General features: G+C 42.6%; 2 protein-coding genes across 4 annotated transcripts; one reads left to right on the top strand and one right to left on the bottom strand.

Moving 5' to 3' along the window:
* Positions 1 to 230: 230 nt before the first annotated feature.
* On the bottom strand, positions 231 to 2247 carry LOC110508477 (zona pellucida sperm-binding protein 3). Of its 3 annotated transcripts, none has more exons than XM_021589016.3 (10): positions 2174 to 2247; positions 1863 to 2029; positions 1684 to 1787; positions 1451 to 1539; positions 1196 to 1376; positions 982 to 1087; positions 821 to 906; positions 630 to 721; positions 427 to 510; positions 231 to 348 (listed from the first exon to the last, which is right to left on the bottom strand). In XM_021589016.3, the coding sequence occupies exons 1-9, from the start codon at positions 2241 to 2243 to the stop codon at positions 440 to 442; spliced, it is 966 nt and encodes a 321-aa protein (XP_021444691.3). In that variant the 5' UTR covers positions 2244 to 2247; the 3' UTR covers positions 231 to 348; positions 427 to 439. The 3 variants fall into 3 exon arrangements, with proteins under 3 accessions (XP_021444691.3, XP_021444692.3, XP_021444690.3); XM_021589017.3 differs by having other exon boundaries at positions 231 to 330; XM_021589015.3 differs by having other exon boundaries at positions 231 to 510.
* Positions 2248 to 18760: 16513 nt separating this feature from the next.
* LOC110508476 (ubiquitin-like protein NEDD8) lies at positions 18761 to 22433 on the top strand. The gene is made up of 4 exons (XM_021589014.3): positions 18761 to 18895; positions 19195 to 19242; positions 19395 to 19477; positions 22161 to 22433. Exons 1-4 carry the CDS (start codon positions 18878 to 18880, stop codon positions 22276 to 22278), a joined length of 267 nt encoding a protein of 88 aa, XP_021444689.1. The 5' UTR covers positions 18761 to 18877; the 3' UTR covers positions 22279 to 22433.
* The last annotated feature ends 40 nt before the right edge of the window (positions 22434 to 22473 follow it).

The raw sequence follows: 22473 nt of genomic DNA, 5'->3' as shown, positions 1-22473 counted from the left end.
GGATGTATAGGAGAATACTTGCGCCTCGTCAGGTTAGAGCAGGAACATCATTTTTACAGTGGGTTTCTGCTCTGTAAGCATAGTTGAGTCGTCCAAGCACTCATGTTATAATAATGTGCAAAATTTACTGTCACTGCACCATGTCGACCACTGACCTGATGCAAAACCAAGTTATACTTCTGCAGAGTATAGCTTTAGATGCTTATTGAGAGACCAAACCAAGACACCACTGTAAATATTAAACATTTATTTCAAATCAAGTCAGACACTACAGAGTCAGGCATGCAAGGTAGATGGCCTCCCACGAGTCACATCTGTTCAGGTTCATACCTGAAACAAATACAAGAACTGATGTACAGGTCAATGAAATAATGCAAATCCAACAATAAACTCTCAAATGTTAATTGGGCAGGGATAAAAGCAAACCCAGTCAATCTTCTCAGGCCAGTGAATTGTCAGTGATAACAAGTGGTCCAATAAGAACAGCATTTTGAGTTGACCCATGTTTCCCTGAAAAGAGGAAGTTCAAACATTAAACCTGATTGGGACACCTTCGTTTCTGTGTCCAGCAATCTATTGCCCTGGGACAATAAGTAAACATTTTAGTGGGGGTGCACAAAGAGTAGTACCTGATGCAATTCCACTTGTCTTCCAGGGCTCGCAGCTGGAGTCACAGCAGCCACAGAGGGTACTATGGTAGGGGTCATCAAGGAGCGCCCAACTGGAGGGCGAAAACAAGCACATGAAACCAGAGTAGTACTTTAACGTGCTAAAAGTACCTCCAAAATACTAATATTTTTGTAACGTGTACACATTTTACCCATGCCCTTTCACATAGTGGCAGGCCTTCTTGCTTGTGTCAAGGCCACTGGGGTCCCAAGCCAAAAGATTGCAGTGAATATACACCTGAGAAGAAATTAAGGATATTACTGCACATTTAAGAGGTGACAAACTGTCAATCATGTAGATTAGTACACCCACTTCCTTGCCAACGGCGAACTTGAAGGCTTGCAGAGACAGATGGATTTCAGAGGTTTTCTGTCTTGGTTCAAACTTTGAATTTGAAGTCTTGCTAGCGACAAGACATCTGAGGAGAACAAAACATTTGACAATCACTAATGATTTAGACAAATCCAGAGTCACGTGGAGCAACAGCTCTAAACAGCATGCTGCTGTATAGCCCAGTGGTACATACCCCTTGTTGGTGATGATGGGGTGCACCGGGCCCTCAGACTGCACCTCTGGTGTTGTGGTTGCCACACACTCCTCTAACAGCAGCAGCAAGGGCTGATGGACCAGCTGCTCCACTGCTGCAGAGATGTGGATGAAGGAGCCCAGGGGATATTCCCGAGACAGATGTGGTCCAGAGAAGTCATCTGTAGGATATGTATGTGGTCAGGCTTACATCTACAAGATTCAAGTGGTGTACTTCAGGCAGTGTCAACCCTACCCTTCATAAGTTCCATGTGGAAGACAAGATCTCCTTGACCATACGTATGAAACACTGGGTCAAACATGCGAGGCACCCAGTCTGCAGGCCTACACAGACCCAGGGAAATAAATTAAACATTTAGCCAAGAGTGAATTCATGGTTAAACTTGTTCTAGTTCAGCATTAGGACACAATGCAACATCAATAAAATAGAAACATTTATTATTGAGTACACGAACAGCCACAAATCACCTTTCATAGGCACAAACCACTGGATGAGAGAAAGACTTCAGTTGAGCTTTAGGACCAGACATATAGATCAGCTCATTCATGTACATCAATGTGTCCCCAGTCACCTGTAGTGAGGTAGGAGGGATAGGGTTTAAACACCATTTCTGACAGCCAAATACACAACTCCTGCTAAACCCTACCAGTCTACTGAAGTTACAGTCACTGAATTCCACTTGAAACATAGCCTCCCCAGCAGAGATACTGCTTGGATAACAGCCTCCCAGCCGGAGGAGTGAGGTGTCCATCTGTGACTGGGCCGCCCCCCATCTCAGGGTGACTGAGTCACGGCCACAGTCCACCTTCAGATCTGCCAGGAGGACAAGGCTGTCTAGTTATAGTCTCAAATATAAAATTAAACTTCTGCAACATTGCCATGAGTTTTATTTTATAAGTCAATGCTCACCTCCCAAACAAAAACTGAATGCACAAAGAAAATAATAGAACACATTACCATCCTGTGCCACAATGGTCGCAACAGCCATGCCTAGGAGGACCGCACTGTGCCAAAAGTAAGCCTTCATGACTAAATAGTATTAATTGAATGACAATGTTCAGTTGAAGAGACGTATTTATACCTGCCAGCAAGCACTCAAGTTAATCACTGTCATCAGTGTGTTCGCTGTTAACAACCTCCAGCTGCAGGCGATCAATCCCTGATTTGGAAATCGTTACGAACTCATCCAATTCTCCTAATTTATTTACTATCAGATAGGCTGCATTTAGATATTATCAGATATCTGCAATGAAAAAGAGCTACAGTGAAAAGATCTAATGTGATTGATCAAAACACCAAAAAAATATCAGAATTGGGCTGCCTGTGCAAAACAGCCATAGTTCCTAAAGCAAAAGGATCAGATGGTTTTCATTGCAACGATATCGTTGAACAGTAACATCAAGCAAATGTAATCCTGTGCAGATTTAATATTGTGCAAATTAAATTGAGATAGTGGTTTCTGTCGGTAAAGAAAATGGTTAAAAACTGAAACCTTTTATTATGGTGGAGTGCTTTCACTCAGTCATGTCAGATCAGTGATTAGCTCATGGGAAGAAGCAAACAATAATGCATTTTCAAAGTATTTGTACAGGGACAGAAAGATTCAAGGGGAACTGCCTCGTAGAACCAACTTATCTGGTTATAAACAGCCTATGTGGCATTGATATGAGTCAGAAACATTCAGAATCGTGTCAAGATGGACTACACAGTGTACATAGGATAAATTTGGTCATAAAGTCAGTCTCGTCCAAAACAAGATTTGAAGTGAGTATGTCACAATGGGTTGGGTATGGATTACTTGCATGCCCACTTTTGCCAATGATGTCCAGTTGCCCAGAGACAATAAAGTGTGGTCCGCCTCCCAGCTGCCATGTGTTGTAGACATGTCAAGTCTGCAACGTACAGTGACGTATTGCTGTCACTCAGATTTTTTTCATTTACAGTGGGGCAAAAAAGTATTTAGTCAGCAATTGTGCTAGTTTTCCCACTTAAAAAGATGAGAGAGGCCTGTAATTTTCACCATAGGTACACTTCAACTATGACAGACAAAATGAGAAAAAAAAACAGAAAATCATATTGTAGGATTTTTAATGAATTTATTTGCAAATTATGGTGGAAAATAAGTATTTGGTCACCTACAAACAAGCAAGATTTCTGGCTCTCACAGACCTGTAACTTCTTCTTTAAGAGGCTCCTCTGTCCTCCACTCGTTACCTGTATTAATGGCACCTGTTTGAACTTGTTATCAATATAAAAGACACCTGTCCACAACTGCAAACAGTCACACTCCAAACTCCACCATGGCCAAGACCAAAGAGCTGTCAAAGGACACCAGAAACAAAATTGTCGACCTGCACCAGGCTGGGAAGACTGAATCTGCAATAGGTAAGCAGCTTGGTTTGAAGAAATTAACTGTGGGAGCAATTATTAGGAAATGGAAGACATACAAGACCACTGATAATCTCCCTCGATCTTTGGCTCCACGCAAGATCTCACCCCGTGGGGTCAAAATTATTAAGAACCGTGAGCAAAAATCCCTGAACCACACGGGGGGACCTAGTGAATGACCTGCAGAGAGCTGGGACCAAAGTAACAAAGCCTACCATCAGTAACACACTACGCCGCCAGGGACTCAAATCCTGCAGTGCCAGACGTGTCCCACTGCTTAAGCCAGTACATGTCCAGGCCCGTCTGAAGTTTGCTAGAGAGCATTTGGATGATCCAGAAGAAGATTGGGAGAATGTCATATGGTCAGATGAAACCAAAATATAACTTTTTGGTAAAAACTCAACTCGTCGTGTTTGGAGGACAAAGAATGCTGAGTTGCATCCAAAGAACACCATACCTACTGTGAAGCATGGGGGTGGAAACATCATGCTTTGGGGCTTTTTTTCTGCAAAGGGACCAGGACGACTGATCCGTGTAAAGGATAGAATGAATGGGGCCATGTATCGTGAGATTTTGAGTGAAAACCTCCTTCCATCAGCAAGGGCATTGAAGATGAAACGTGGCTGGGTCTTTCAGCATGACAATGATCCCAAACACACCGCCCGGGCAACGAAGGAGTGGCTTCGTAAGAAGCATTTTAAGGTCCTGGAGTGGCCTAGCCAGTCTCCAGATGTCAACCACATAGAAAATCTTTGGAGGGAGTTGAAAGTCCGTGTTGCCCAGCAACAGCCCCAAAACATCACTGCTCTAGAGGAGATCTGCATGGAGGAATGGGCCAAAATACCAGCAACAGTGTGTGAAAACCTTGTGAAGACTTACAGAACATGTTTGACCTCTGTCATTGCCAACAAAGGGTATATAACAAAGTATTGAGATAAACATTTGTTATTGACCAAATACTTATTTTCCACCATAATTTGCAAATAAATTCATAAAAAATCCTACAATGTGATTTTCTGGATTTTTTTTCTTTCTAATTTTGTCTGTCATAGTTGAAGTGTACCTATGATGAAAATTACAGGCCTCTCATCTTTTAAGTGGGAGAACTTGCACAATTGGTAGCTGACTAAATACTTTTTTGCCCCACTGTATATAATTATTACGAGAAGATCACGTTATTACAAAATAAAAATTCAATAACTCCTTATAACGAAATAAGCCATTAGCTCATTATTACGAGAAAGATTACATTATTATGAAATAATCTGGTTGCACATTATGAGAACTATTCTATGCCTTTATTATGCTGAAATGTTAGCAAAGGCTACTGGGCAGGTTGGCTTCCTGTCATGCACAGGCTGACATGAGTTGATCAACTTTCATTTTCTCCTCGGTTTTAGGCATTGGGAGATATTAGGGCCACTGTTCAACTATTGTATCTCTCTCTCTCTCTCTTTTATGCACTGCAGTGCTAGCTAGCTGCAGCTTATGCTTTCAGTACTAGAATCATTCTCTGATCTTTTGATTGGGTGGACAACATGTCAGTTCATGCTGCAAGAGCTCTGATCGGTTGGATGACGTCCTCCGGAAATGATCATAATTACTGTTTATGGATGGTGAAAACCATGAGCTTCCTAGGTTTTGTATTGAAGTCAATGTACCCAGAGGAGGACAGAATCTAGCTGTCCTCCGGCTACACCATGGTGCTACCCTAGAGTGCTGCTGAGGCTACTGTAGACCTTCATTTCAAAACAGTGTGTTTTAATCAATTATTTGGTGAATATATTTAGCATAGTGTTATCTAAAAATTATAACTTTTTTTAATGTTTCACTATTATTATTTGTATGAAATTCACTGAGGAGGATGGTCCTCCCCTTCCTCCTCTAAAGAGCCTCCACTGGTGTGAGGTGCATACTTTTGTTTAAGACTTACCAAAAACACTCTGTGACCCTGATTAAGCACACTGCAGTAAAATGTTTAATAACAGCCACACCAAACCTTCACAAAAGTTTCTAAACTTTATCAGGGTAATATCAAAAGTAAGTCAAGGTATTGTTTACAGGGAAAATGTGAGCAGGCTATTACATTTCAGCAAACACAGCATTACATTTGGAACTTAATTTGGCCAAAGAAAATGGCTCAACAGAATGAAGCAAAACAAGCTTTCCTGATTAACTGCGTGTTATTGAATGACACCCGCCTGTCTTGATCAATGAGAATATTTGAAATAGATAAGATTGCGGCATACACATTGTCGGTGTCACGACTCCCACCGAAGGTGGCTCCCCTGCCTGTTCGGGCAGCGCTTTCGTAGACGCTTTCGTAGACGAGATTCTCAGAGACCTGCACGGGCAGGGTGTGGTGGTGTATATCGATGATATACTGATCTATTCTGCCACACATGTGTCTCTGTTGCGTAAGGTACTTAGGTGACTACTGGAGCATGACCTGTACGTCAAGGCTGAGAAATGTGTGTTCTCCAAACAAGCCGTTTCCTTCCTGGGTTATCGCATTTCCACCTCAGGGGTGGGGATGGAGTGTGACCGCGTTACAGCCGTGCGTAATTGGCCGACTCCGACCACGGTTAAGGAGGTGCAGCGGTTTTTAGGGTTTGCCAATTACTACCGGAGGTTTACCCGGGGTAGCTGCTCCCAATTACCTCACTGCTGAAGGGGGGGCCGGCTCGCTTGCGGTGGTCAGCGGAGGCAGACAGAGCAATCAGTTGTCTGAAGGAGCTGTTCACCGACGCTCCCGTGCTGGCTCATCCGGACCACTCGTTGGCGTTCATAGTGGAGGTGGACGAGTCCGAGGCTGGGTTTGGAGCCGTGCTGTCACAGTGCTTAGGCACGCCACCAAAGCTTTCCTCTCGAGAAAGCTCAGTCCGGCGTGGGGGACCGGTTGTTAGCTGTTGTTAGTTGTTAGCTGTGGTAAAAGCTCTGAAGGTGTGGAGACATTGGCTTGAGGGGGGCCAAGCACCCTTTCCTCATCTGGACATACCATCTTAATCTCGAGTATATCCGGGCAACGAGGAGATTGAATCCGCGTCAGGCAAGGAGGGACATGTTTTTTTTTATTTTTTTACCAGATTTCGGTTCACAATCTCCTATAGGCCAGGCTCCCTTAATACTAAGGCTGACGCGCTGTACCGTCTCTATGACACCAAGGAGCGGTCCAACGATCCTACTCCCATCCTTCAAGCTCCATGTCTGGTAGCACCGGTGGTATGGGAGGTGGACTCAGAAATTGAGCGGGCGTTACGGTTGGAACCTGCACCTCCTCAGTGTCCAGCAGGTGTTCAGTACGTGCCGCTTGGTGTTTGTGATCGTTTGATTCGGTGGGCCCATACGCTACCCTCTTCGGGTCATCCTGGTATTGACAGGACAGTGCGGAGTCTTAGGGGGAGGTACTGGTGGCCCACTTTGGCCAAGGACGTGAGGTTTTATGTCTCCTCCTGCTCGGTGCGCGCAGAGCAAGGCTCCTCGACACCTGCCTAGAGGGAAGTTACAGCGCCTCAACCGTTCCACAACGGCCGTGGTCGAATTTGTCGGTGGATTCTCTCACCGACCTTCCCCCGTCTCAGGGAAACACCACGATCCTGGTCGTTGTGGATCGGTTTTCTAAGTCCTGCCGACTCATCTCGTTGCCCGGTCTCCCTACGGCCCTGCAGACTGCGGAGGCCATGTTTACCCATGTCTTCCGGCACTACGGGGTGCCTGAGGACATCATTTCTGATCGGGGTCCCCAGTTCACGTCCAGAGTTTGGAGGGCGTTTATGGAGCGTCTGGGGGTCTCGATCAGCCTGATCTCGGATTTTCACCCCGAGAGTAATGGGCAGGTGGAGAGAGTAAACCAGGATGTGGGTAGGTTTCCTCGGTCGTATTGCCAGGACCGGCCTGGTGAATGGGCGAGGTAAGTCCCATGGGCGAAGGTGGCTCAGAATTCCTTCCGCCACTCCTCCACTAACATGTCACCCTTCCAGTGCATGTTGGGCTACCAGCCAGTCCTGGCCCCATGGCATCAGAGCCAGACTGAAGTTCCTGCTGTGGAGGAGTGTGTGCAGCGCTCGAAGGAGACCTGGAGAGCCGTCCAGGAATCACTTAAACAAGCTTGTGGATGGCAGAAGAGGTGCGCTTGACCGTCACCGCAGTGAGGCCCCCCCTTCCGGGCAGGCCCCCCTCCGCCTGCCCTGCCGGAAGCTGGGGCTGTAGTGTGTTGGGCCAAATTTCAAATCAAATCAAATCAAATGGATTTATATAGCCCCTTCTTACATCAGCTGATATCTCAAAGTGCTGTACAGAAACCCAGCCTAAAACCCCAAACAGCAAGCAATGCAGGTGTAGAAGCACGGTGGCTCGGAAAAACTCTCTAGAAAGGCCAAAACCTAGGAAGAAACCAAGACAGGAACCAGGCTATGAGGGGTGGCCAATCCTCTTCTGGCTGTGTCGGGTGGAGATTATAACAGAACATGGCCAAGATGTTCAAATGTTCATAAATGACCAGCATGGTCAAATAATAATAATCACAGTAGTTGTCGAGGATGCAGCAAGTCAGCACCTCAGGAGTAAATGTCAGTTGGCTTTTCATAGCCGATCATTCAGAGTATCTCTACCGCTCCTGAGGTGTCTCTAAAGAGTTGAAAACAGCAGGTCTGGGACAGGTAGCACGTCCGGTGAACAGGTCAGGGTTCCATAGCCGCAGGCAGAACAGTTGAAACTGGAGCAGCAGCATGGCCAGGTGGACTGGGGACAGCAAGGAGTCATCATGCCAGGTAGTCCTGAGGCATAGTCCTAGGGCTCAGGTCCTCCGAGAGAGAGAAAGAAATGGATGTCAGGAGTATTTGTACAAAGTTATAGAAACAATTTCCTCTTATAGTTAAGATCACATCCCTCTCAACAAAAACCCCAAAATAATTGTTCATATTTCATACACAACGTTGAAGATGGAAACTTTGTACATGTAGTGTGTACACTTTTCAAGTTACAGTATTTCCTTTATAACATTTTTAATGACATCACAAAATAACTGAAATTACATTATAATTTTTTTAGATCACCTTTGACCATTCCCCACATTCTATGTTAGAAATATTGTTCCAGTATTCGCTTTAGAACATTTTTCAGAAGGAAAATGTATGTGTCAACAAAGGCACATTCCTTAGGTGAATTTGGAGAGGGAGATAGCTGAATGTTCTGGTTGTGAGCTGTCAACCCCCCACCAGTTCCCTTCTCCCCCCTCTGCGGGTGAAAGGGGGTCTGGCGGAAGTAATTTATTGTAAAGCTGATCTGACCTATTTGGAGCCTTACAGGACTCTCATGAGAGTGCCTTTTGGAAAACTCATAGCGGGCTGTCACGTGCCTTTTACTGAGTAGTTGCTTCCATCTGGACACTCTAACATAAAGGCCTAATTGGTGGAGTGCTGCAGAGATGGTTGTCCTTCTGGAAGGTTCTCCGATCTCCACAGAGGAACTCTACAGCTCGGTCAAAGTGACCATCAGGTTCTTGGTCCCAAATCTGACCAAGGCCCTTCTCCCCCGATTGCTCAGTTTGGCTGGGTGGCCAGCTCTAGGAAGTCTTGGTGGTTCCAAACTTCTTCCATTTAAGAATGATGGAGGCCACTGTGTTCTTGGGGACCTTCAATGCCTTGACACAATCCTGTTCCGAACCTCTACAGACAGTTCCTTCAACCTCATTTTTGCTCTGACATGCACTGTCAACTGTGGGACCTTATATAGACAGGTGTGTGCCTTTCCAAAATAATGTCCAATCAATTGAATTTACCACACATGGACTCAAATCAAGTTGTAGAAACATCTCAAGGATGATCAATGGAAACAGGATGCACCTGAGCTCAAATTTGAGTCTCACAGCAAAGGGTCTGAATACTTATGTAAATAAGGTATTTCTGTTTTTAATATATTTGCATAAATGTCCAAAAATTCAGTTTTCGCTTTTTCAGTATGGGGTATTGTGTGTAGATTGCTGAGGAAATTGTTTTATTTAATAAATTTTAGAACACGGCTGTAATGTAACAAAATGTGGAAAAAGTCAGGGGGTCTGAATAGTTTCCAAAGTCACTGTAGAGTTCTGGATGGTGCGGTCATGGAGGTTGTAGTGTAATGTTGACTCCCTTTCGCTATTGGGCAGAACATTAAAGAGTAACTGAAGGCAATAAACAACTTATCTTGTAGATAACGGCCTATGTGGCATCGATATTAGTCAGAAACATTCTAGTGTCAAACTTGACTACAAAGTGTAAATAGGATTATTTTGGTGATAAAGTCAGTCTCGTCCAAAATTGAGATTTGAGAGATAATTAGGGGGGAAAATGATATGTCATGGAATGAAGGGTACCGTAAAAGGTTTATTTTAATCCTGCCCACATGCCCACAGCTGACAGCACCAAAGTAATCATCAATTTGGATCGTCGCTGCACGCGACCCGATGGTAATGGCCATGGTAAATTTGGTTTGACATTCAATATTCCGAATGGGCTAGTTAGGGACCATTAGTAAATAAGACAATGTACATGGGGCATTATTTAAAAAAGTCTAAAGCAAAAATGTCTATGACTTAACATTCATATACACATATTTAAAGCATTTACTGAGACATCAAAAATATGTGCAACATGTAAATATAGTCAAATTTACATTCTATAATTTATTGACAGTCCCTAACTGGCATAGGCTATCCAGAGTCAAACCAATTTTGCCACCATCGCACACTGGACGGCTGAAGCTAATTGGTGAAAGAAGTTGACTAACTTGCTAGCTAGTCTAGGCTACTTCCAGACACAAGACCTAGTTAGATTGTTTCAAGTTATCTAGAAGGGTATGTGAATAACTGTGTACTGTTTTAGCAGAGTGAAAGTACAAACGCTTCCCACATTCAAACACACACACAAAAGACACTCACATCAAAGCACGTCTCCAAGACCCAAATCTTGTTCTCAGTCGCATTTCCTAATGAGGAGAATTGAAACCAAAGCTAAATCAGGAAGTTCAGCCTCCCTTTAAATGTGGATGGAACGCAGTTTCCAAGGAAGAGACGGCTGCGTTTTCAACCAACTCTGGACTGACCTTCCATGTCACTTTAATGGAGCATGTCTCACAATCTACATTCAAATCTGAAAATGAAATTTGACAACGTCATCATTCACATCTCATTAGCCAACATCAACACAACTTGGCAAGTCTATTAGGCTGTCATCATGAGATAGGTAGCAGTAGTCTATTCAAATGGTCTCGCAGATATTATATCATGCACTTACCTTTATTTGTAACACTTGCTGATACAACAGACAAAATGGTTGCACATTGCCAAAGGAGAATTATGACTGAAGGATCCCGGAGGGCCTGAAACTAGAAACATTTATGGACTAATTAGGCCGAACCAATTAGCTTAAAGCAGTGGTGGGCCGTCAGGGCCAGCAAGGCCTTCTCTGCTGGCCTTAACATCATCAGAATATATATATTTTTTAAATATATTTTCCCACAAAAATGTATTCAATTATGCCCCAGAGTAAGAGTTATACTCTTCATTTCATAGCTTTCCTCTTGGTTGCACTGCTTCCAGCCCCAGGTTGAGATTTGGAGGGCTGGTCTTTATGTTAGATTTTTTATCCAATCATATTCAGCCATCATGTGTTGCCAGGGGTCTAAAATCTGCCCTCATGCTTTCAGAATCAACAGTGTGGGCACTTGTAGAGTGAATGAAAATTTAGTGTCAACCAATCAGCTTTAGAGTTGGCTATTGTCCGCCTGCTGGCTGGCTCCAGTGTTACACAGGAGCCAGCTAGCAGGTGTAGTGCGTGCACGTCTTTTGATTGGATTACCAATATTGAGAGGCAGGTCTATGCAGAACCTCAGAACTAGGAAACTGAATTTGATAAACAAATTAATTTGCGTACTACTAAGCTGTTTTTTCAACCCACAATGGCGGAAGGAGGAGAAGATATCGATTTGGTCGAGGATATAATTATAACGCCATTCTCAAGACAAACTTTTCAAGAAAAGTTAGACATTGTAAGGAGAGGTCGCCCGACGCCGACGCTACAAAGCCTGTCACAGGCGGGAAAGGGGTTTGTTCGCCACTTTCAAAGTTCCAACTACGAGCACTATCAATGGCTCACAGGCTCCGAGAAGCACTACAAACTGTACTGCTTGGAATGCCTATTATTTGCAAGTGATCGATTTGGTGTTTGGAGCCACACTGGCTTTGCAAACTTGAGTTGTCTAACCAAGGCAGCAACGAGACACCAAAGTACGGCTGGGCACTTACACAATGGTGCTTTTGAAAACTTTTTGGGACACCCGAGTGGATCTACAGCTCAACGAACAAGCGGGCAGGGCAACGGAGTTGCACAATGAAAAGGTGAAGAAAAATAGTTAAATATTGGGTAAACAGGAACTTTCATTTAGGGGACACGATGAAAGTGCTAACTCTTTTTTTTTTTACTTAAAGCTCAAAGTTTGTGGACCAGAAATGGATAGAAGAAGAATATTAATATAACTCTGATGCACTCGACTATGTTCTTGCCTATTAGTTGAACTGTACTGTATTGTACTCTTCCCCTCTGAATAAAAATGTAAATTTCAAGGTGGTTATACTGCGTTTCTGTCTAAATGTATAGTGTCTAGAGCCATGGCATCATAATGATGGTAATAAGAGGTGGATTAATTCGGGTGGGACTGTGTAGGACCTCACTGAAGGCCCAGGCCCCAGGCCCACGGCACGCCACTTGCTTAAAGTCCTCCTCCAGTCTCCTTTTTCACTTACTTTAAGACCTGATTTACTTAAAGGGCAACATGCATGAGTTTTTACTCAACAAAGTAATAACACAGTGTGGTCAAGGACTTAATAACTTAGTTGTAGTCACGATCCGGTTTCCTATAACTAGAAACATAGCATGTTAACGTGTCAAACATGTTATTTCCGGATATCTTTGGAACTACCCACAATGCACTCTTTCTCAACTTCATATGGAGAATCGGTGCTACCTAGCTAGTTCCAGCTGGCTAACGTTAGCTACAAGCCATTCCAAACCAAGTGTTGGTGCAGGTGATTTACTATGTATATCCATGAAGAAGAAACCATTTAAATTAATGTAAAAAAAACTATGTTGCATCTTTTTCTGTGCGTTTGGTAGTTAAGTGAGCGAGTGAGTGAGTGTTATAGTAGTTTTCCGTCATTCGTAGCTAGTACTGTAATACCCACATAGAGTAGTAATACCCACAAGGACGGTGTTACGACTCATTTGTGCCCCAAAAACAAGAAGCTGGCTTTGCAGTGGGACCGGTTTGTCTGGTTGAAACATGCGGATTGGAGATTGGGAGCTATGCGCAGGTCTACTATGTACAGTGCTAATTTCATCCCAGAAAACTTTGGTGGCTTAGTATAACTAGTGGAAGGCAGGATTCAGAATGAGCAGAGCGTGAATGTGAAGCCTGCAACCTCTATTTCCTACCAACCTACATTGCAAGTGTCATCGCGAGTGTTACCTTAGCCAGTGAAACATCCTCTCCCGCTGAAGGCCTCTCCTTGGCTCTTCTTTGACTTTGGTAGCTAACTCAGCCATCAATTAGTAAGTCTCCGCTCTCTCTACTTCATATCCCCTTACCAAAAATATTGCAGTTTTGAGACTGCAGTAAAAGGGCAGTAACTGCAGTCAACTGTGGTATTTTGGCACAGTAATTGAAGAATAACTACAGTGTACTGCAGTTGACCTGCCGTTATACTGCACTAAAACTGCAATTATTTTGGATGCAGTATTTGCAACATACTGCAGTTACACTGCACTCTAACTGCAGTTACAGTATACTGCAGTGTACTGCAGTTATACTGCACTCTGACTGCAATAGTGTTTTGTAAGGATGCTGGCTTTGTTGTTGTTCTGTGGGTTCCTGCCTGTGCTAGACTAGTTATTCTCTGGCTTAACGTTACTACTTAGCTATGTTGACCGTAGTGGTTGGCTGGCTAGGCAAGCTGACAGACTGGCTGGCTTGCTGGCTAGGATAACTGCATATACCGGTAACATTATTTGATAACTGGTTAGATTGCGTATTTCCAAAACTTTAGTTTACATTAACGTAGCTGTAAGCTATTGTGTTGATAGAAACTGGCTAACTCACGCAGTGCTAACATAACATTATCGGGCTGGTAGGGCTAACTTCAGCAGGCTTGTAGGGCTAACACTAGCAGGCTAGTTGGCTAGCAACCTTGCAAGGAGATTTGTAATAATAAATTCATTAAGTGTTTACTTGTATGTTGGCTGAAAATGTAATTTAAACAAGTAATCATGAGTGCAAATTATTTGGTTTAATTTGAAGTTATTTCTGTTGGAGTTTACATTATAGGGAATAGGCTGGCTTGCCGGGTACTCCATATTACGTCACACCCCCCCAAATGTTTTTCCCGGCGTGACATAGGCATTCTTTGGAATTCTGATCAGTTTTATGTAGTAACTAAAAAAATATAAAAGTGAAGTATAACTTTGCATTGGGACTTTTGATTCTTATGAAAATCCATATGTTACATGTGGTTAAGTTCATTAAATATATTTTGTTTATCATCACTGTATGTCTAATAAATCAATGTGTGTGTTTATTTCATGAAATTAATTCAAAATACATTTGTAATCATTTATTTCCCTGAGCCTCCTTTTGTCATTGAAATGCTCAGTCTGATCGTGTGGGCGTGTTGATAATTTTTTAAATATATTTACATAAATAGCCCTGATTGGCGGATAGGATCATCTAGACTCTAGCGAGCCTACCCCATTTCCCCTTTAAAGTAGAAGGATACATATGCAAATAAAAATGACTGGTTCTTGGTCAGAATAATCAGATCAGATTGTGGGCCAAAAACTCCATCCCATCTGAAGAGGCTGAAATTCCAGGCACTTTTTTCCAAAAAGATCTGACACTTGAAAGGCCATTATCTTCATTCTCACAATTTCACAGTGTTATTTCGATCTCATAGTATGGAAATATCTCTTTTATTCTTTCTTTTTTTACAGGAAAATCACGTTTTTGACTGCACTGCCCCTGTAACAAAAAGCACATCTCAATAGGTGGTCCAGGTCAGACATGACATGGCACAAGTGGCTGGGTGGGCCTTTCCTCTTTTGTTCTCCTCAAGGGCGAGGCTGATGACATCACATTCGACCATCAGATCAACTCCTTGAATGCCTACTCCTTGAAGTTTGGAGTTGTTTCAAAAAAACACTATTTGGCAAAACATTTGTGTGTGTGTGTGTACTTTACTGTATTATGCCAGCATTGGGCTCAATTAGAATTAGGCAGTCAATTCAGGAAATAATCTAAAATTATAATTAAATAATAACAAAAGAGCATTTATTTTCAATGACTTCTCAATAAACTGAAAAGTATAAGCTATTTGTTTCAAAACAGGGCCGGCTCCAGGCATAAGCGACATAATTGGTCACTTAGGGCCCCATAAAAACCCCATAAATGGAACTCAGTCGGGGTCTCAATTTACTGTTGTGAGTTCAAATAGTAGAATACACAAGGTGCAAATTCTAAATTTGGTTTTGCATCAGCAGTTTTTCTCTTGTTTTGTCCATCAATGGCACTCACTCAATTAGCCATGTTAGCTAACCATTTTTAATTGATAAGTTAGTCTAGCCGGTTATCTAAACTTGGGGCACATGCCCAGGGGCCCTGAACTCCAGGGTGACCCTATTGATTTTGTTAGTCACTTTCACTCAGATATCCTTATTCGGGCATACTGTAAGTCATGGCAAAATTTGTAAAGTTGCAGAAAACTTTCTTTAAAACTGCACACATTTCTCTCTGCCCCATGGCAAAATGAGTAGAATTGCAGGCAATTTGCTTTAAATGACCAAGAACCCGATGGTCACTCTGACAGAGCTCCAGAGTTCCTCTGTGGAGATGGGAGAAACTTCAAGAAGGACAACCATCTCTGCAGCACTCCACCAATCAGCCCTTTAAGGTAGAGTGGCCAGACGGAAGCCACTCCTCAGTAAAAGGCACATGACAGCCCGCTTAAAGTTTGCCAAAAGGCACCTTAAGACTCCCAGACAATGAGAAACAAGATTCTCTCTGTTGAAAGATTGAACTCTTTGGCCTGAATGCCAAGCATCACGTCTGAAGGAAACCTGGCACCATCCGTATGGTGAAGCATGGTGGTGGCAGCATCATGCCGTGGGGATGTTTTTCAGCGGCAGGGACTGGGAGACTAGTCAGGATCGAGGGAAAGATGAACGGAGCAAAGTACAGAGAGCTCCTTGATGAAAACCTACTACAGAGCGCTCAGGACCTCACACTGTGGCGAAGGTTCACCTTCCAAAGGGACAACGGCCCTAAGCACACAGCCAAAACAATGCAGGAGTGGCTTCAGGACAAGTCTTTGAATGTCCTTGAGTGGCACAGCCAGAGCCCGGACTTGAAAATAGCTGTGCAGCGACGGTCCCCATCCAACCTGACAGAGCTTGAGAAGATTTGCAGAGAAGAATGGGAGAAACTCCCCAAATACAGGTGTGCCAAGCTTGTAGCGTCATACCCAAGAAGACTCGAGTATGTAATCACTGCCAAAAGTGCTTCAACAAAGTACTGAGTAAAGGGTCTGAATACTTCTGCATATGTGATATTTAAAATTTAAAAAAATTACATTTGCAAAAAATATATATATATTTTTGCTTTGTCATGATGGGATATTGTGCGTAGATTGATGAGGAAAACATTTTTACATTCTACATTTACTTTACATTTTAGAATAAGGCTGTAAAGTAACAAAATGTTGGAAAGGTCAAGTGGTCTGAATACTTTCCGAATGCACTGTATGTGAAAACGGCAAATTTCTATGTTTTGAAGAAACATATACAAAGTTAAAAAGTTAAAGTTTTTTCTTTTAATCCAACCAAGTGATGTTACAAAGAAGCATTGTTTTAGGACCATATATTTTTTAACCATAGATCATAGAAATGTCTCTGCCTGGCCGATTCCCCTCTCTCCACTGGGATTCTCTGCCTCTAACCCTATTACGGGGGTGAGTCACTGGCTTACTGGTGCTCTTCCATGCCGTCCCTAGGAGGGGTGCGTCACTTGAGTGGGTTGAGTCACTGACGTGATCTTCCTGTCTGGGTTGGCACCCCCCCTTGGGTTGTGCCGTGGCAGAGATCTTTGTGGGCTATACTCGGCCTTGTCTCAGGACGGTAAGTTGGTGGTTGAAGATATCCCTCTAGTGGTGTGGGAGCTGTGCTTTGGCAAAGTGGGTGGTGTTATATTCTGCCTGTTTGGCCCTGTCCGGGGGTATCATCGGATGGGTCCACAGTGTCTTCCGACCCCTCCTGTCTCAGCCTCCAGTATTTATGCTGCAGTAGTTTATGTGTCAGGGGGCTGGGGTCAGTCTATTATATCTGGAGTATTTCTCCTGTCTTATCGTGTCCTGTGTGTATTTAAGTATGCTCTCTCTAATTCTATCTCTTTCTCTCTCTCTTTCTTTCTTTCTTTCTCTCGGAGGACCTGAACCCTAGGACCATGCCTCGGGACTACCTGGCCTGATGACTCCTTGCTGTCCCCAGTCCACCTGGCTGTGGTGCTGCTCCAGTTTCAACTGTTCTGCCTGCGGCTATGGAACCCTGACATGTTCACCGGACTTGCTATCTGTCCCAGACCTGCTGTTTTCAACTCTCTAGAGACAGCAGGAGCAGTAGAGATACTCTGAATGATCGGCTATGCAAAGCCAGCTGACATTTACTCCTGAGGTGATGACCTGTTGCACCCTCGACAACTACTGTGATTATTATTATTTGACCCTTTTGGTCATCTATGAACATTTGAACATCTTGGCCATGTTCTGTTATAATCTCCACCCGCCACAGCTAGAAGAGGACTGGCCACCCCACATAGCCTGGTTCCTGTCTTGGTTTCTTCCTAGGTTTTGGCCTTTCTAGGGAGCTTTTCCTAGCCACCGTACTTCTACACCTGCATTGCTTGCTGTTTGGGGTTTTAGGCTGGGTTTCTGTACAGCACTTTGAGATATTAGCTGATGTAAGAAGGGCTTTATAAATACATTTGATTTGATTTGATAGAAATGCAATGTTTTTACGTATGTAGACGCTGGTTTGGTGCGGAAGATGATGAATATGAGGTTGAAAAGTGGTGGAATTGCCCTTTAAAACTGCAATAATTACTCTACACCCCATGGCAAAAAGTGTAGCACTGCATGAAAACATTTTTTAAAACTGCAAAAATTTCTCTCCACTCTATGGCAAAATTAGGAGAATTGCATGAAATTTGTTATAGAATTTCTAAATGTTCTCTCCGCCGCATGGCAAACTGTGTAGAACTGCAGAAATGTGCTTTAAAACTGAAAACGTTTCTCCCTGCCCCATGTCAAAACGAGTAGAATTGCTTGAAATTTGTTATAAAACTGCAAAATTATCTCTCTGCCCCATGGCAAAATTAGTAGAATTGCAAATTCCCTTTAAAACGTAAATATTTCTCTCCACCATCAAGATGGGGCCACAAAAAATGTTTGCCTGCTTGGTGGAGGGGGGGCCTCTGTCCTCGGTTGCAACACTCACTTCCGAGTTCCAAACTGCCTCTGGAAGTAACGTCAGCACAAGAAAGGTTAGCCGGGAGCTCCATGAAATGGGTTTCCAAGGCCGAGCAGCCACACACAAGCCTAAGATCACCATGCGCAATGCCAGTGCTGTAAAGTTCACAGCAATTGGACTCTGGAGCAGTGGAAACGGGTTCTCTGGAGTGATGAATCACGCTTCACCATCCAACGGACAAATCTGGATTTTTCTGGATGCCAGGAGAACGCTATCTGCCCGAATGCATAGTGCCAACTGTAAGGTTTGGTGGAGGAGGAATAATGTTCTGGGTCTGTTTTTCATGGTTTGGGCTAGGCCCCTTAGTTCCAGTGAAGGGAAATCTTAACGCTACAGCATACATTCTAGACAATTCTGTGCTTCCAACTTTGTGGCAATAGTTTGGGGGAAGGCCCTTTCCTGTAACAACATGACAATGCCCCCATGCACAACGTTTTTTAAAGTTAACTTTATAACAGTCACATACAGTATTTTCCCATAAAGTAATTATTTGCAAAGCGGAACCTATGTCTCACAAAATACGGTAGATGGACAACGGACAAAACAGTGACTTACACAGGAAGTAAAGTTTAATCAGAAGGTTTGCTCAGTTTGACAACAATACCACAACACTATACTTGTGGATTAGATATTTCATCTTAAATTGATTGAAAACGTATTTAAAGTCAAAATGCTGATCAAGGTTAAGGTAAGACCAGCCATTTAATTTGTGGCCATGCCCTCTAGTTTACAGACTGTATGGTCGTATTTCACCATCGTCGAGCTAACGTTAGTTGGATTGTAATATTAGACGTAATTTACATGTTATTTACACATATATTTGGGAAAGGTATTGCTCTGAACAGCGCTAGTTATATAGTGGACATTACAGGTTTTGAACCGTCATCCCCGTATAGCTACAATGTTGTAACAACAGCCATGTTAGCTAACTAGCTAGCTGCCTAACATAACGTTAGTTAGCTAGTTAACGTACTTTTTCTGTTTCAGACTCTCACTGGCAAAGAAATAGAGATCGACATTGAGCCCACAGACAAGGTATGAAACATCATTACTCTGAAGGTTGATTTTAATCTAATGCATTTTATTTCTATGTGTAATATAAAGATCAAGTTGCTCATGTCAGTAATACATTGGAGAGTCATCTCCAGTAATGATGTGCTTATATCCTCTCTTGTACACGTATGAAGGTGGAGAGAATTAAAGAAAGGGTGGAGGAGAAAGAGGGGATTCCACCTCAACAACAAAGACTAATCTACAGTGGAAAACAGATGTAAGTGATAAACCCTTCCATCACAATCTTGTCATGAAACATCTGCTCCCATTAACACCAGAAGCGCCTGGCCTTTCTGCCTATAAGTAGAGCAGTTGTTCCCAAACTTTTGATAGTCCCGTACCCCTTCAAACATTCAACCTCCAGCTGCGTACCCCCTCTAGCACCAGGGTCAGGTTTTTTTTTCCATCATTGTAAGCCTGCCACACACACACACACTATACGATACATTTATTAAACATAAGAATGAGTGTGAGTTTTTGTCACAACCAGGCTTGTGGGAAGTGACAAAGAGCTCTTATAGGACCATGGCACAAATAATAATAATAAATAACTTAGCTCTTTATTTAACCATCTTACATATAAAACCTTTTGTTCATTGAAAATTGTGAATAACTCACCACAGGTTAATGAGAAGGGTATGCTTGAAAGGATGCACATAACTCTGCAATGTTGGATTGTATTGGAGAGAGTCTGTTTTAAATAATTTTCCACACACAGTCTGTGCCTGTATTTAGTTTTCATGCTAGTGAGGGCCGAGAATCCACTCTGACATAGGTACGTGGTTGCAAAGGGCATCAGTGTCTGAACAGGGTGATTGCCAAGGTAGGATACTCTGAGCGCAGCCCAATCCAGAAATCTGGGAGTGGCTTCTGATTATATTTAATTTCCACAGAACCGCTTGTTGCAATTTCGACGAGGCTCTCTTGTTCAGATGTCAGTAAGTGGACTGGAGGCAGGGGATGAACGGGATAACGAATCCAGTTGTTTGTGTCATCCGTTTTGGGAAAGTACCTGCGTAATTGGGCACCCAACTCACTCCGGTGCTTTGCTATATCACATTTGACATTGTCCGTAAGCTTGAGTTCATTTGCACACACAAAAATCATACAATGATGGAAAGACCTGTGTGTTGTCCTTGTTGATGCAGACAGAGAAGAGCTCCAACTTCTTAATCATAGCCTCAATATCCATGTATAAATATAACGTCAATAGTTATTTGTTAGTCGTGGATATGTTTTAAATTATTCTACGACGTCCTCGTGAAAAACGTAAGCCTAAAGCCAATTTTCGACATATCCAGCCAATGACCCATCAGCATTATAACAGTCTAATAAATACATGTAGTATATGCAATCTGAAGAATAATCATTTGTTTGTGTTTATAAAGGTCTTAGCTAACATTAGAATACTAAACAATTATTTCAAAGACCATAATGGCATTTTCATTAGTTTGTCCAAACTAAAAACACTAGTTCAAGTCCATCACAAATAAGTCCCTTTATAATTTAGTTTTGGCAGGTCTACAGAAACATTGTGGAAATAAGAAAATGTATTTAAACTTAAACAGAATACCATATTTTAAGTTTTATTATGTTACTCATCTTGTCTTAGTAGCCAGAGAAATGCTGCCTCCGAGTGGGCATGTGCTGAGTGCATGGGCAGCAGATATTCTTTTAAAAAGTGAAATTTGGAAATAGAGCTGCACCTCTTGAATTTTGAGTTATTTGACAAACGTAAGTGTCATAGAAACTGCACAACATGATCTTTCTGATACTATATAGCAATCAAAACGTTTTACCTGCATGTGATGATTTGATGAAGTAATGCTTCTTTCCCTGCATCTGTCAATTACAAAATGTGCCCGTCTCTTCGTGTGCAATTCGACAACTGATAATATTGTCACTCAGACTGTCAATTTAATCTTGTCTATAGGCGGTGTGAAATTAGTTTCGGTATAGTTTTAGGTGTAGTTTCGATGGGCCGGCTGCGTAGGCTGACTGGCATCGTTTCTTTCTTTCCCCTCGCTCATCATCTTGGATAAAGTCAAGGATGTGTTTTGCATTATTCTAAAGGCCTAATGCAACACGTAGCATGTTTTAGTTGCCCTTACAATAAATATGATTTAATAATAGTTATAGTAAATAAAACAGTCCCGTATCAACCAGCAAAGCACGGTCAAATTATTAACATGAGAGCCAACAATGATTAAATAGGCATAACACAAACTCATCATTATACTGTTGTTCTAAATTAAATCAATCTGTTCACCCTCCTTATCATTTAGTTAGGCCTATTTTAAATTCGATTGTGGAGGACTGTGCAATTATCGCCCATTCATTCAGTGGGCTGGCATCGTTTGAGTCCCTTGGCTCAACAACTTGGATATTCAAGGGTATGTTTGGCATTATTCTAAGGACCTACTGCAACAAGTAGCATGTTTTCCGTTCTAGTAAATAAATCAGTACTGTAACAGCTTCTTTTTATAAAGTAAAATGTGAAAGAATGATATACACACAAGGAGCATGGTCAATTTAAATTCAGTTGTGAAAGTGCACAATTATTGTCCATTCATTGTTAATTTAGTCAGGAGAGTGACACGCATCAGCACCTGGCTGAGTACCAACGTCTTACAGAGCATTGTCTTGGCAGGTTAAGTTGGGAATACGTGTGAAAAGAAATGTATGTTTGTGATTTAAAAAAAATGGACAAATGAGTAATGTAAAATAAAACAGGAAAATGTCAGGGAAGGAGCAGGACATAGCTATGGGCGGGCTGATTTATTTTATTTACAATATCAAACAGTTGGTTTAGGGTGGTTCTAGTGTTAATCAAGTGGCAGCATTACATCTTGGATGCAACACTTGTTTTATCTGCTCTGACTTAAACCCATCCCTCTCAGGAACGATGAGAAGACAGCTGCGGACTACAAGATCCAGGGAGGCTCAGTGCTGCATCTGGTCCTGGCGCTAAGAGGGGGGCTAGTCTGCCACTGTTCCAGCATACACCTCATCTCCTAGTGGGCAGTGGGCAGAGTTTGTCATCGTCACACCATGTTGCAACACAGAGCAGCAATGTGGACTGCTGTAATTCCTCTGTTTTTGTAACCACTGTTGGAATTTAAGCAAGTGGGACACTGAGTTTTTTTTGGCTTGTGAATAAAAGGTGAAATGTACTGTTTTTCTTTTGAAGTACATGCATGGCTGCTATTGCAT

The sequence above is a fragment of the Oncorhynchus mykiss genome, chromosome 28, assembly GCF_057628025.1.
Source record: "Oncorhynchus mykiss isolate SJ-2025 chromosome 28, ASM5762802v1, whole genome shotgun sequence".
In the NCBI taxonomy this organism is placed as follows: Eukaryota; Metazoa; Chordata; class Actinopteri; order Salmoniformes; family Salmonidae; genus Oncorhynchus; species Oncorhynchus mykiss.
The sequence above is the reverse complement of the archived record's forward strand: the minus strand, read 5'-3'. Positions and strand labels throughout refer to the sequence as shown.

What these genes read in the sequence shown, in the direction of transcription:
- LOC110508477 (XM_021589015.3), bottom strand. Translation starts at nt 2,243, where the DNA reads ATGAAGGCTTACTTTTGGCACAGTGCGGTCCTCCTAGGCATGGCTGTT. An exon ending in ACTGTAACTTCAGTAGACTG is followed by an intron (nt 1,788 to 1,862) that starts GTAGGGTTTAGC and finishes ACCTCACTACAG; the next exon opens with GTGACTGGGGACACATTGAT. An exon ending in GTGGTTTGTGCCTATGAAAG is followed by an intron (nt 1,540 to 1,683) that starts GTGATTTGTGGC and finishes GGGTCTGTGTAG; the next exon opens with GCCTGCAGACTGGGTGCCTC.
- LOC110508476 (XM_021589014.3), top strand. An exon ending in ACATTGAGCCCACAGACAAG is followed by an intron (nt 19,243 to 19,394) that starts GTATGAAACATC and finishes ACACGTATGAAG; the next exon opens with GTGGAGAGAATTAAAGAAAG. An exon ending in ATCTACAGTGGAAAACAGAT is followed by an intron (nt 19,478 to 22,160) that starts GTAAGTGATAAA and finishes CATCCCTCTCAG; the next exon opens with GAACGATGAGAAGACAGCTG.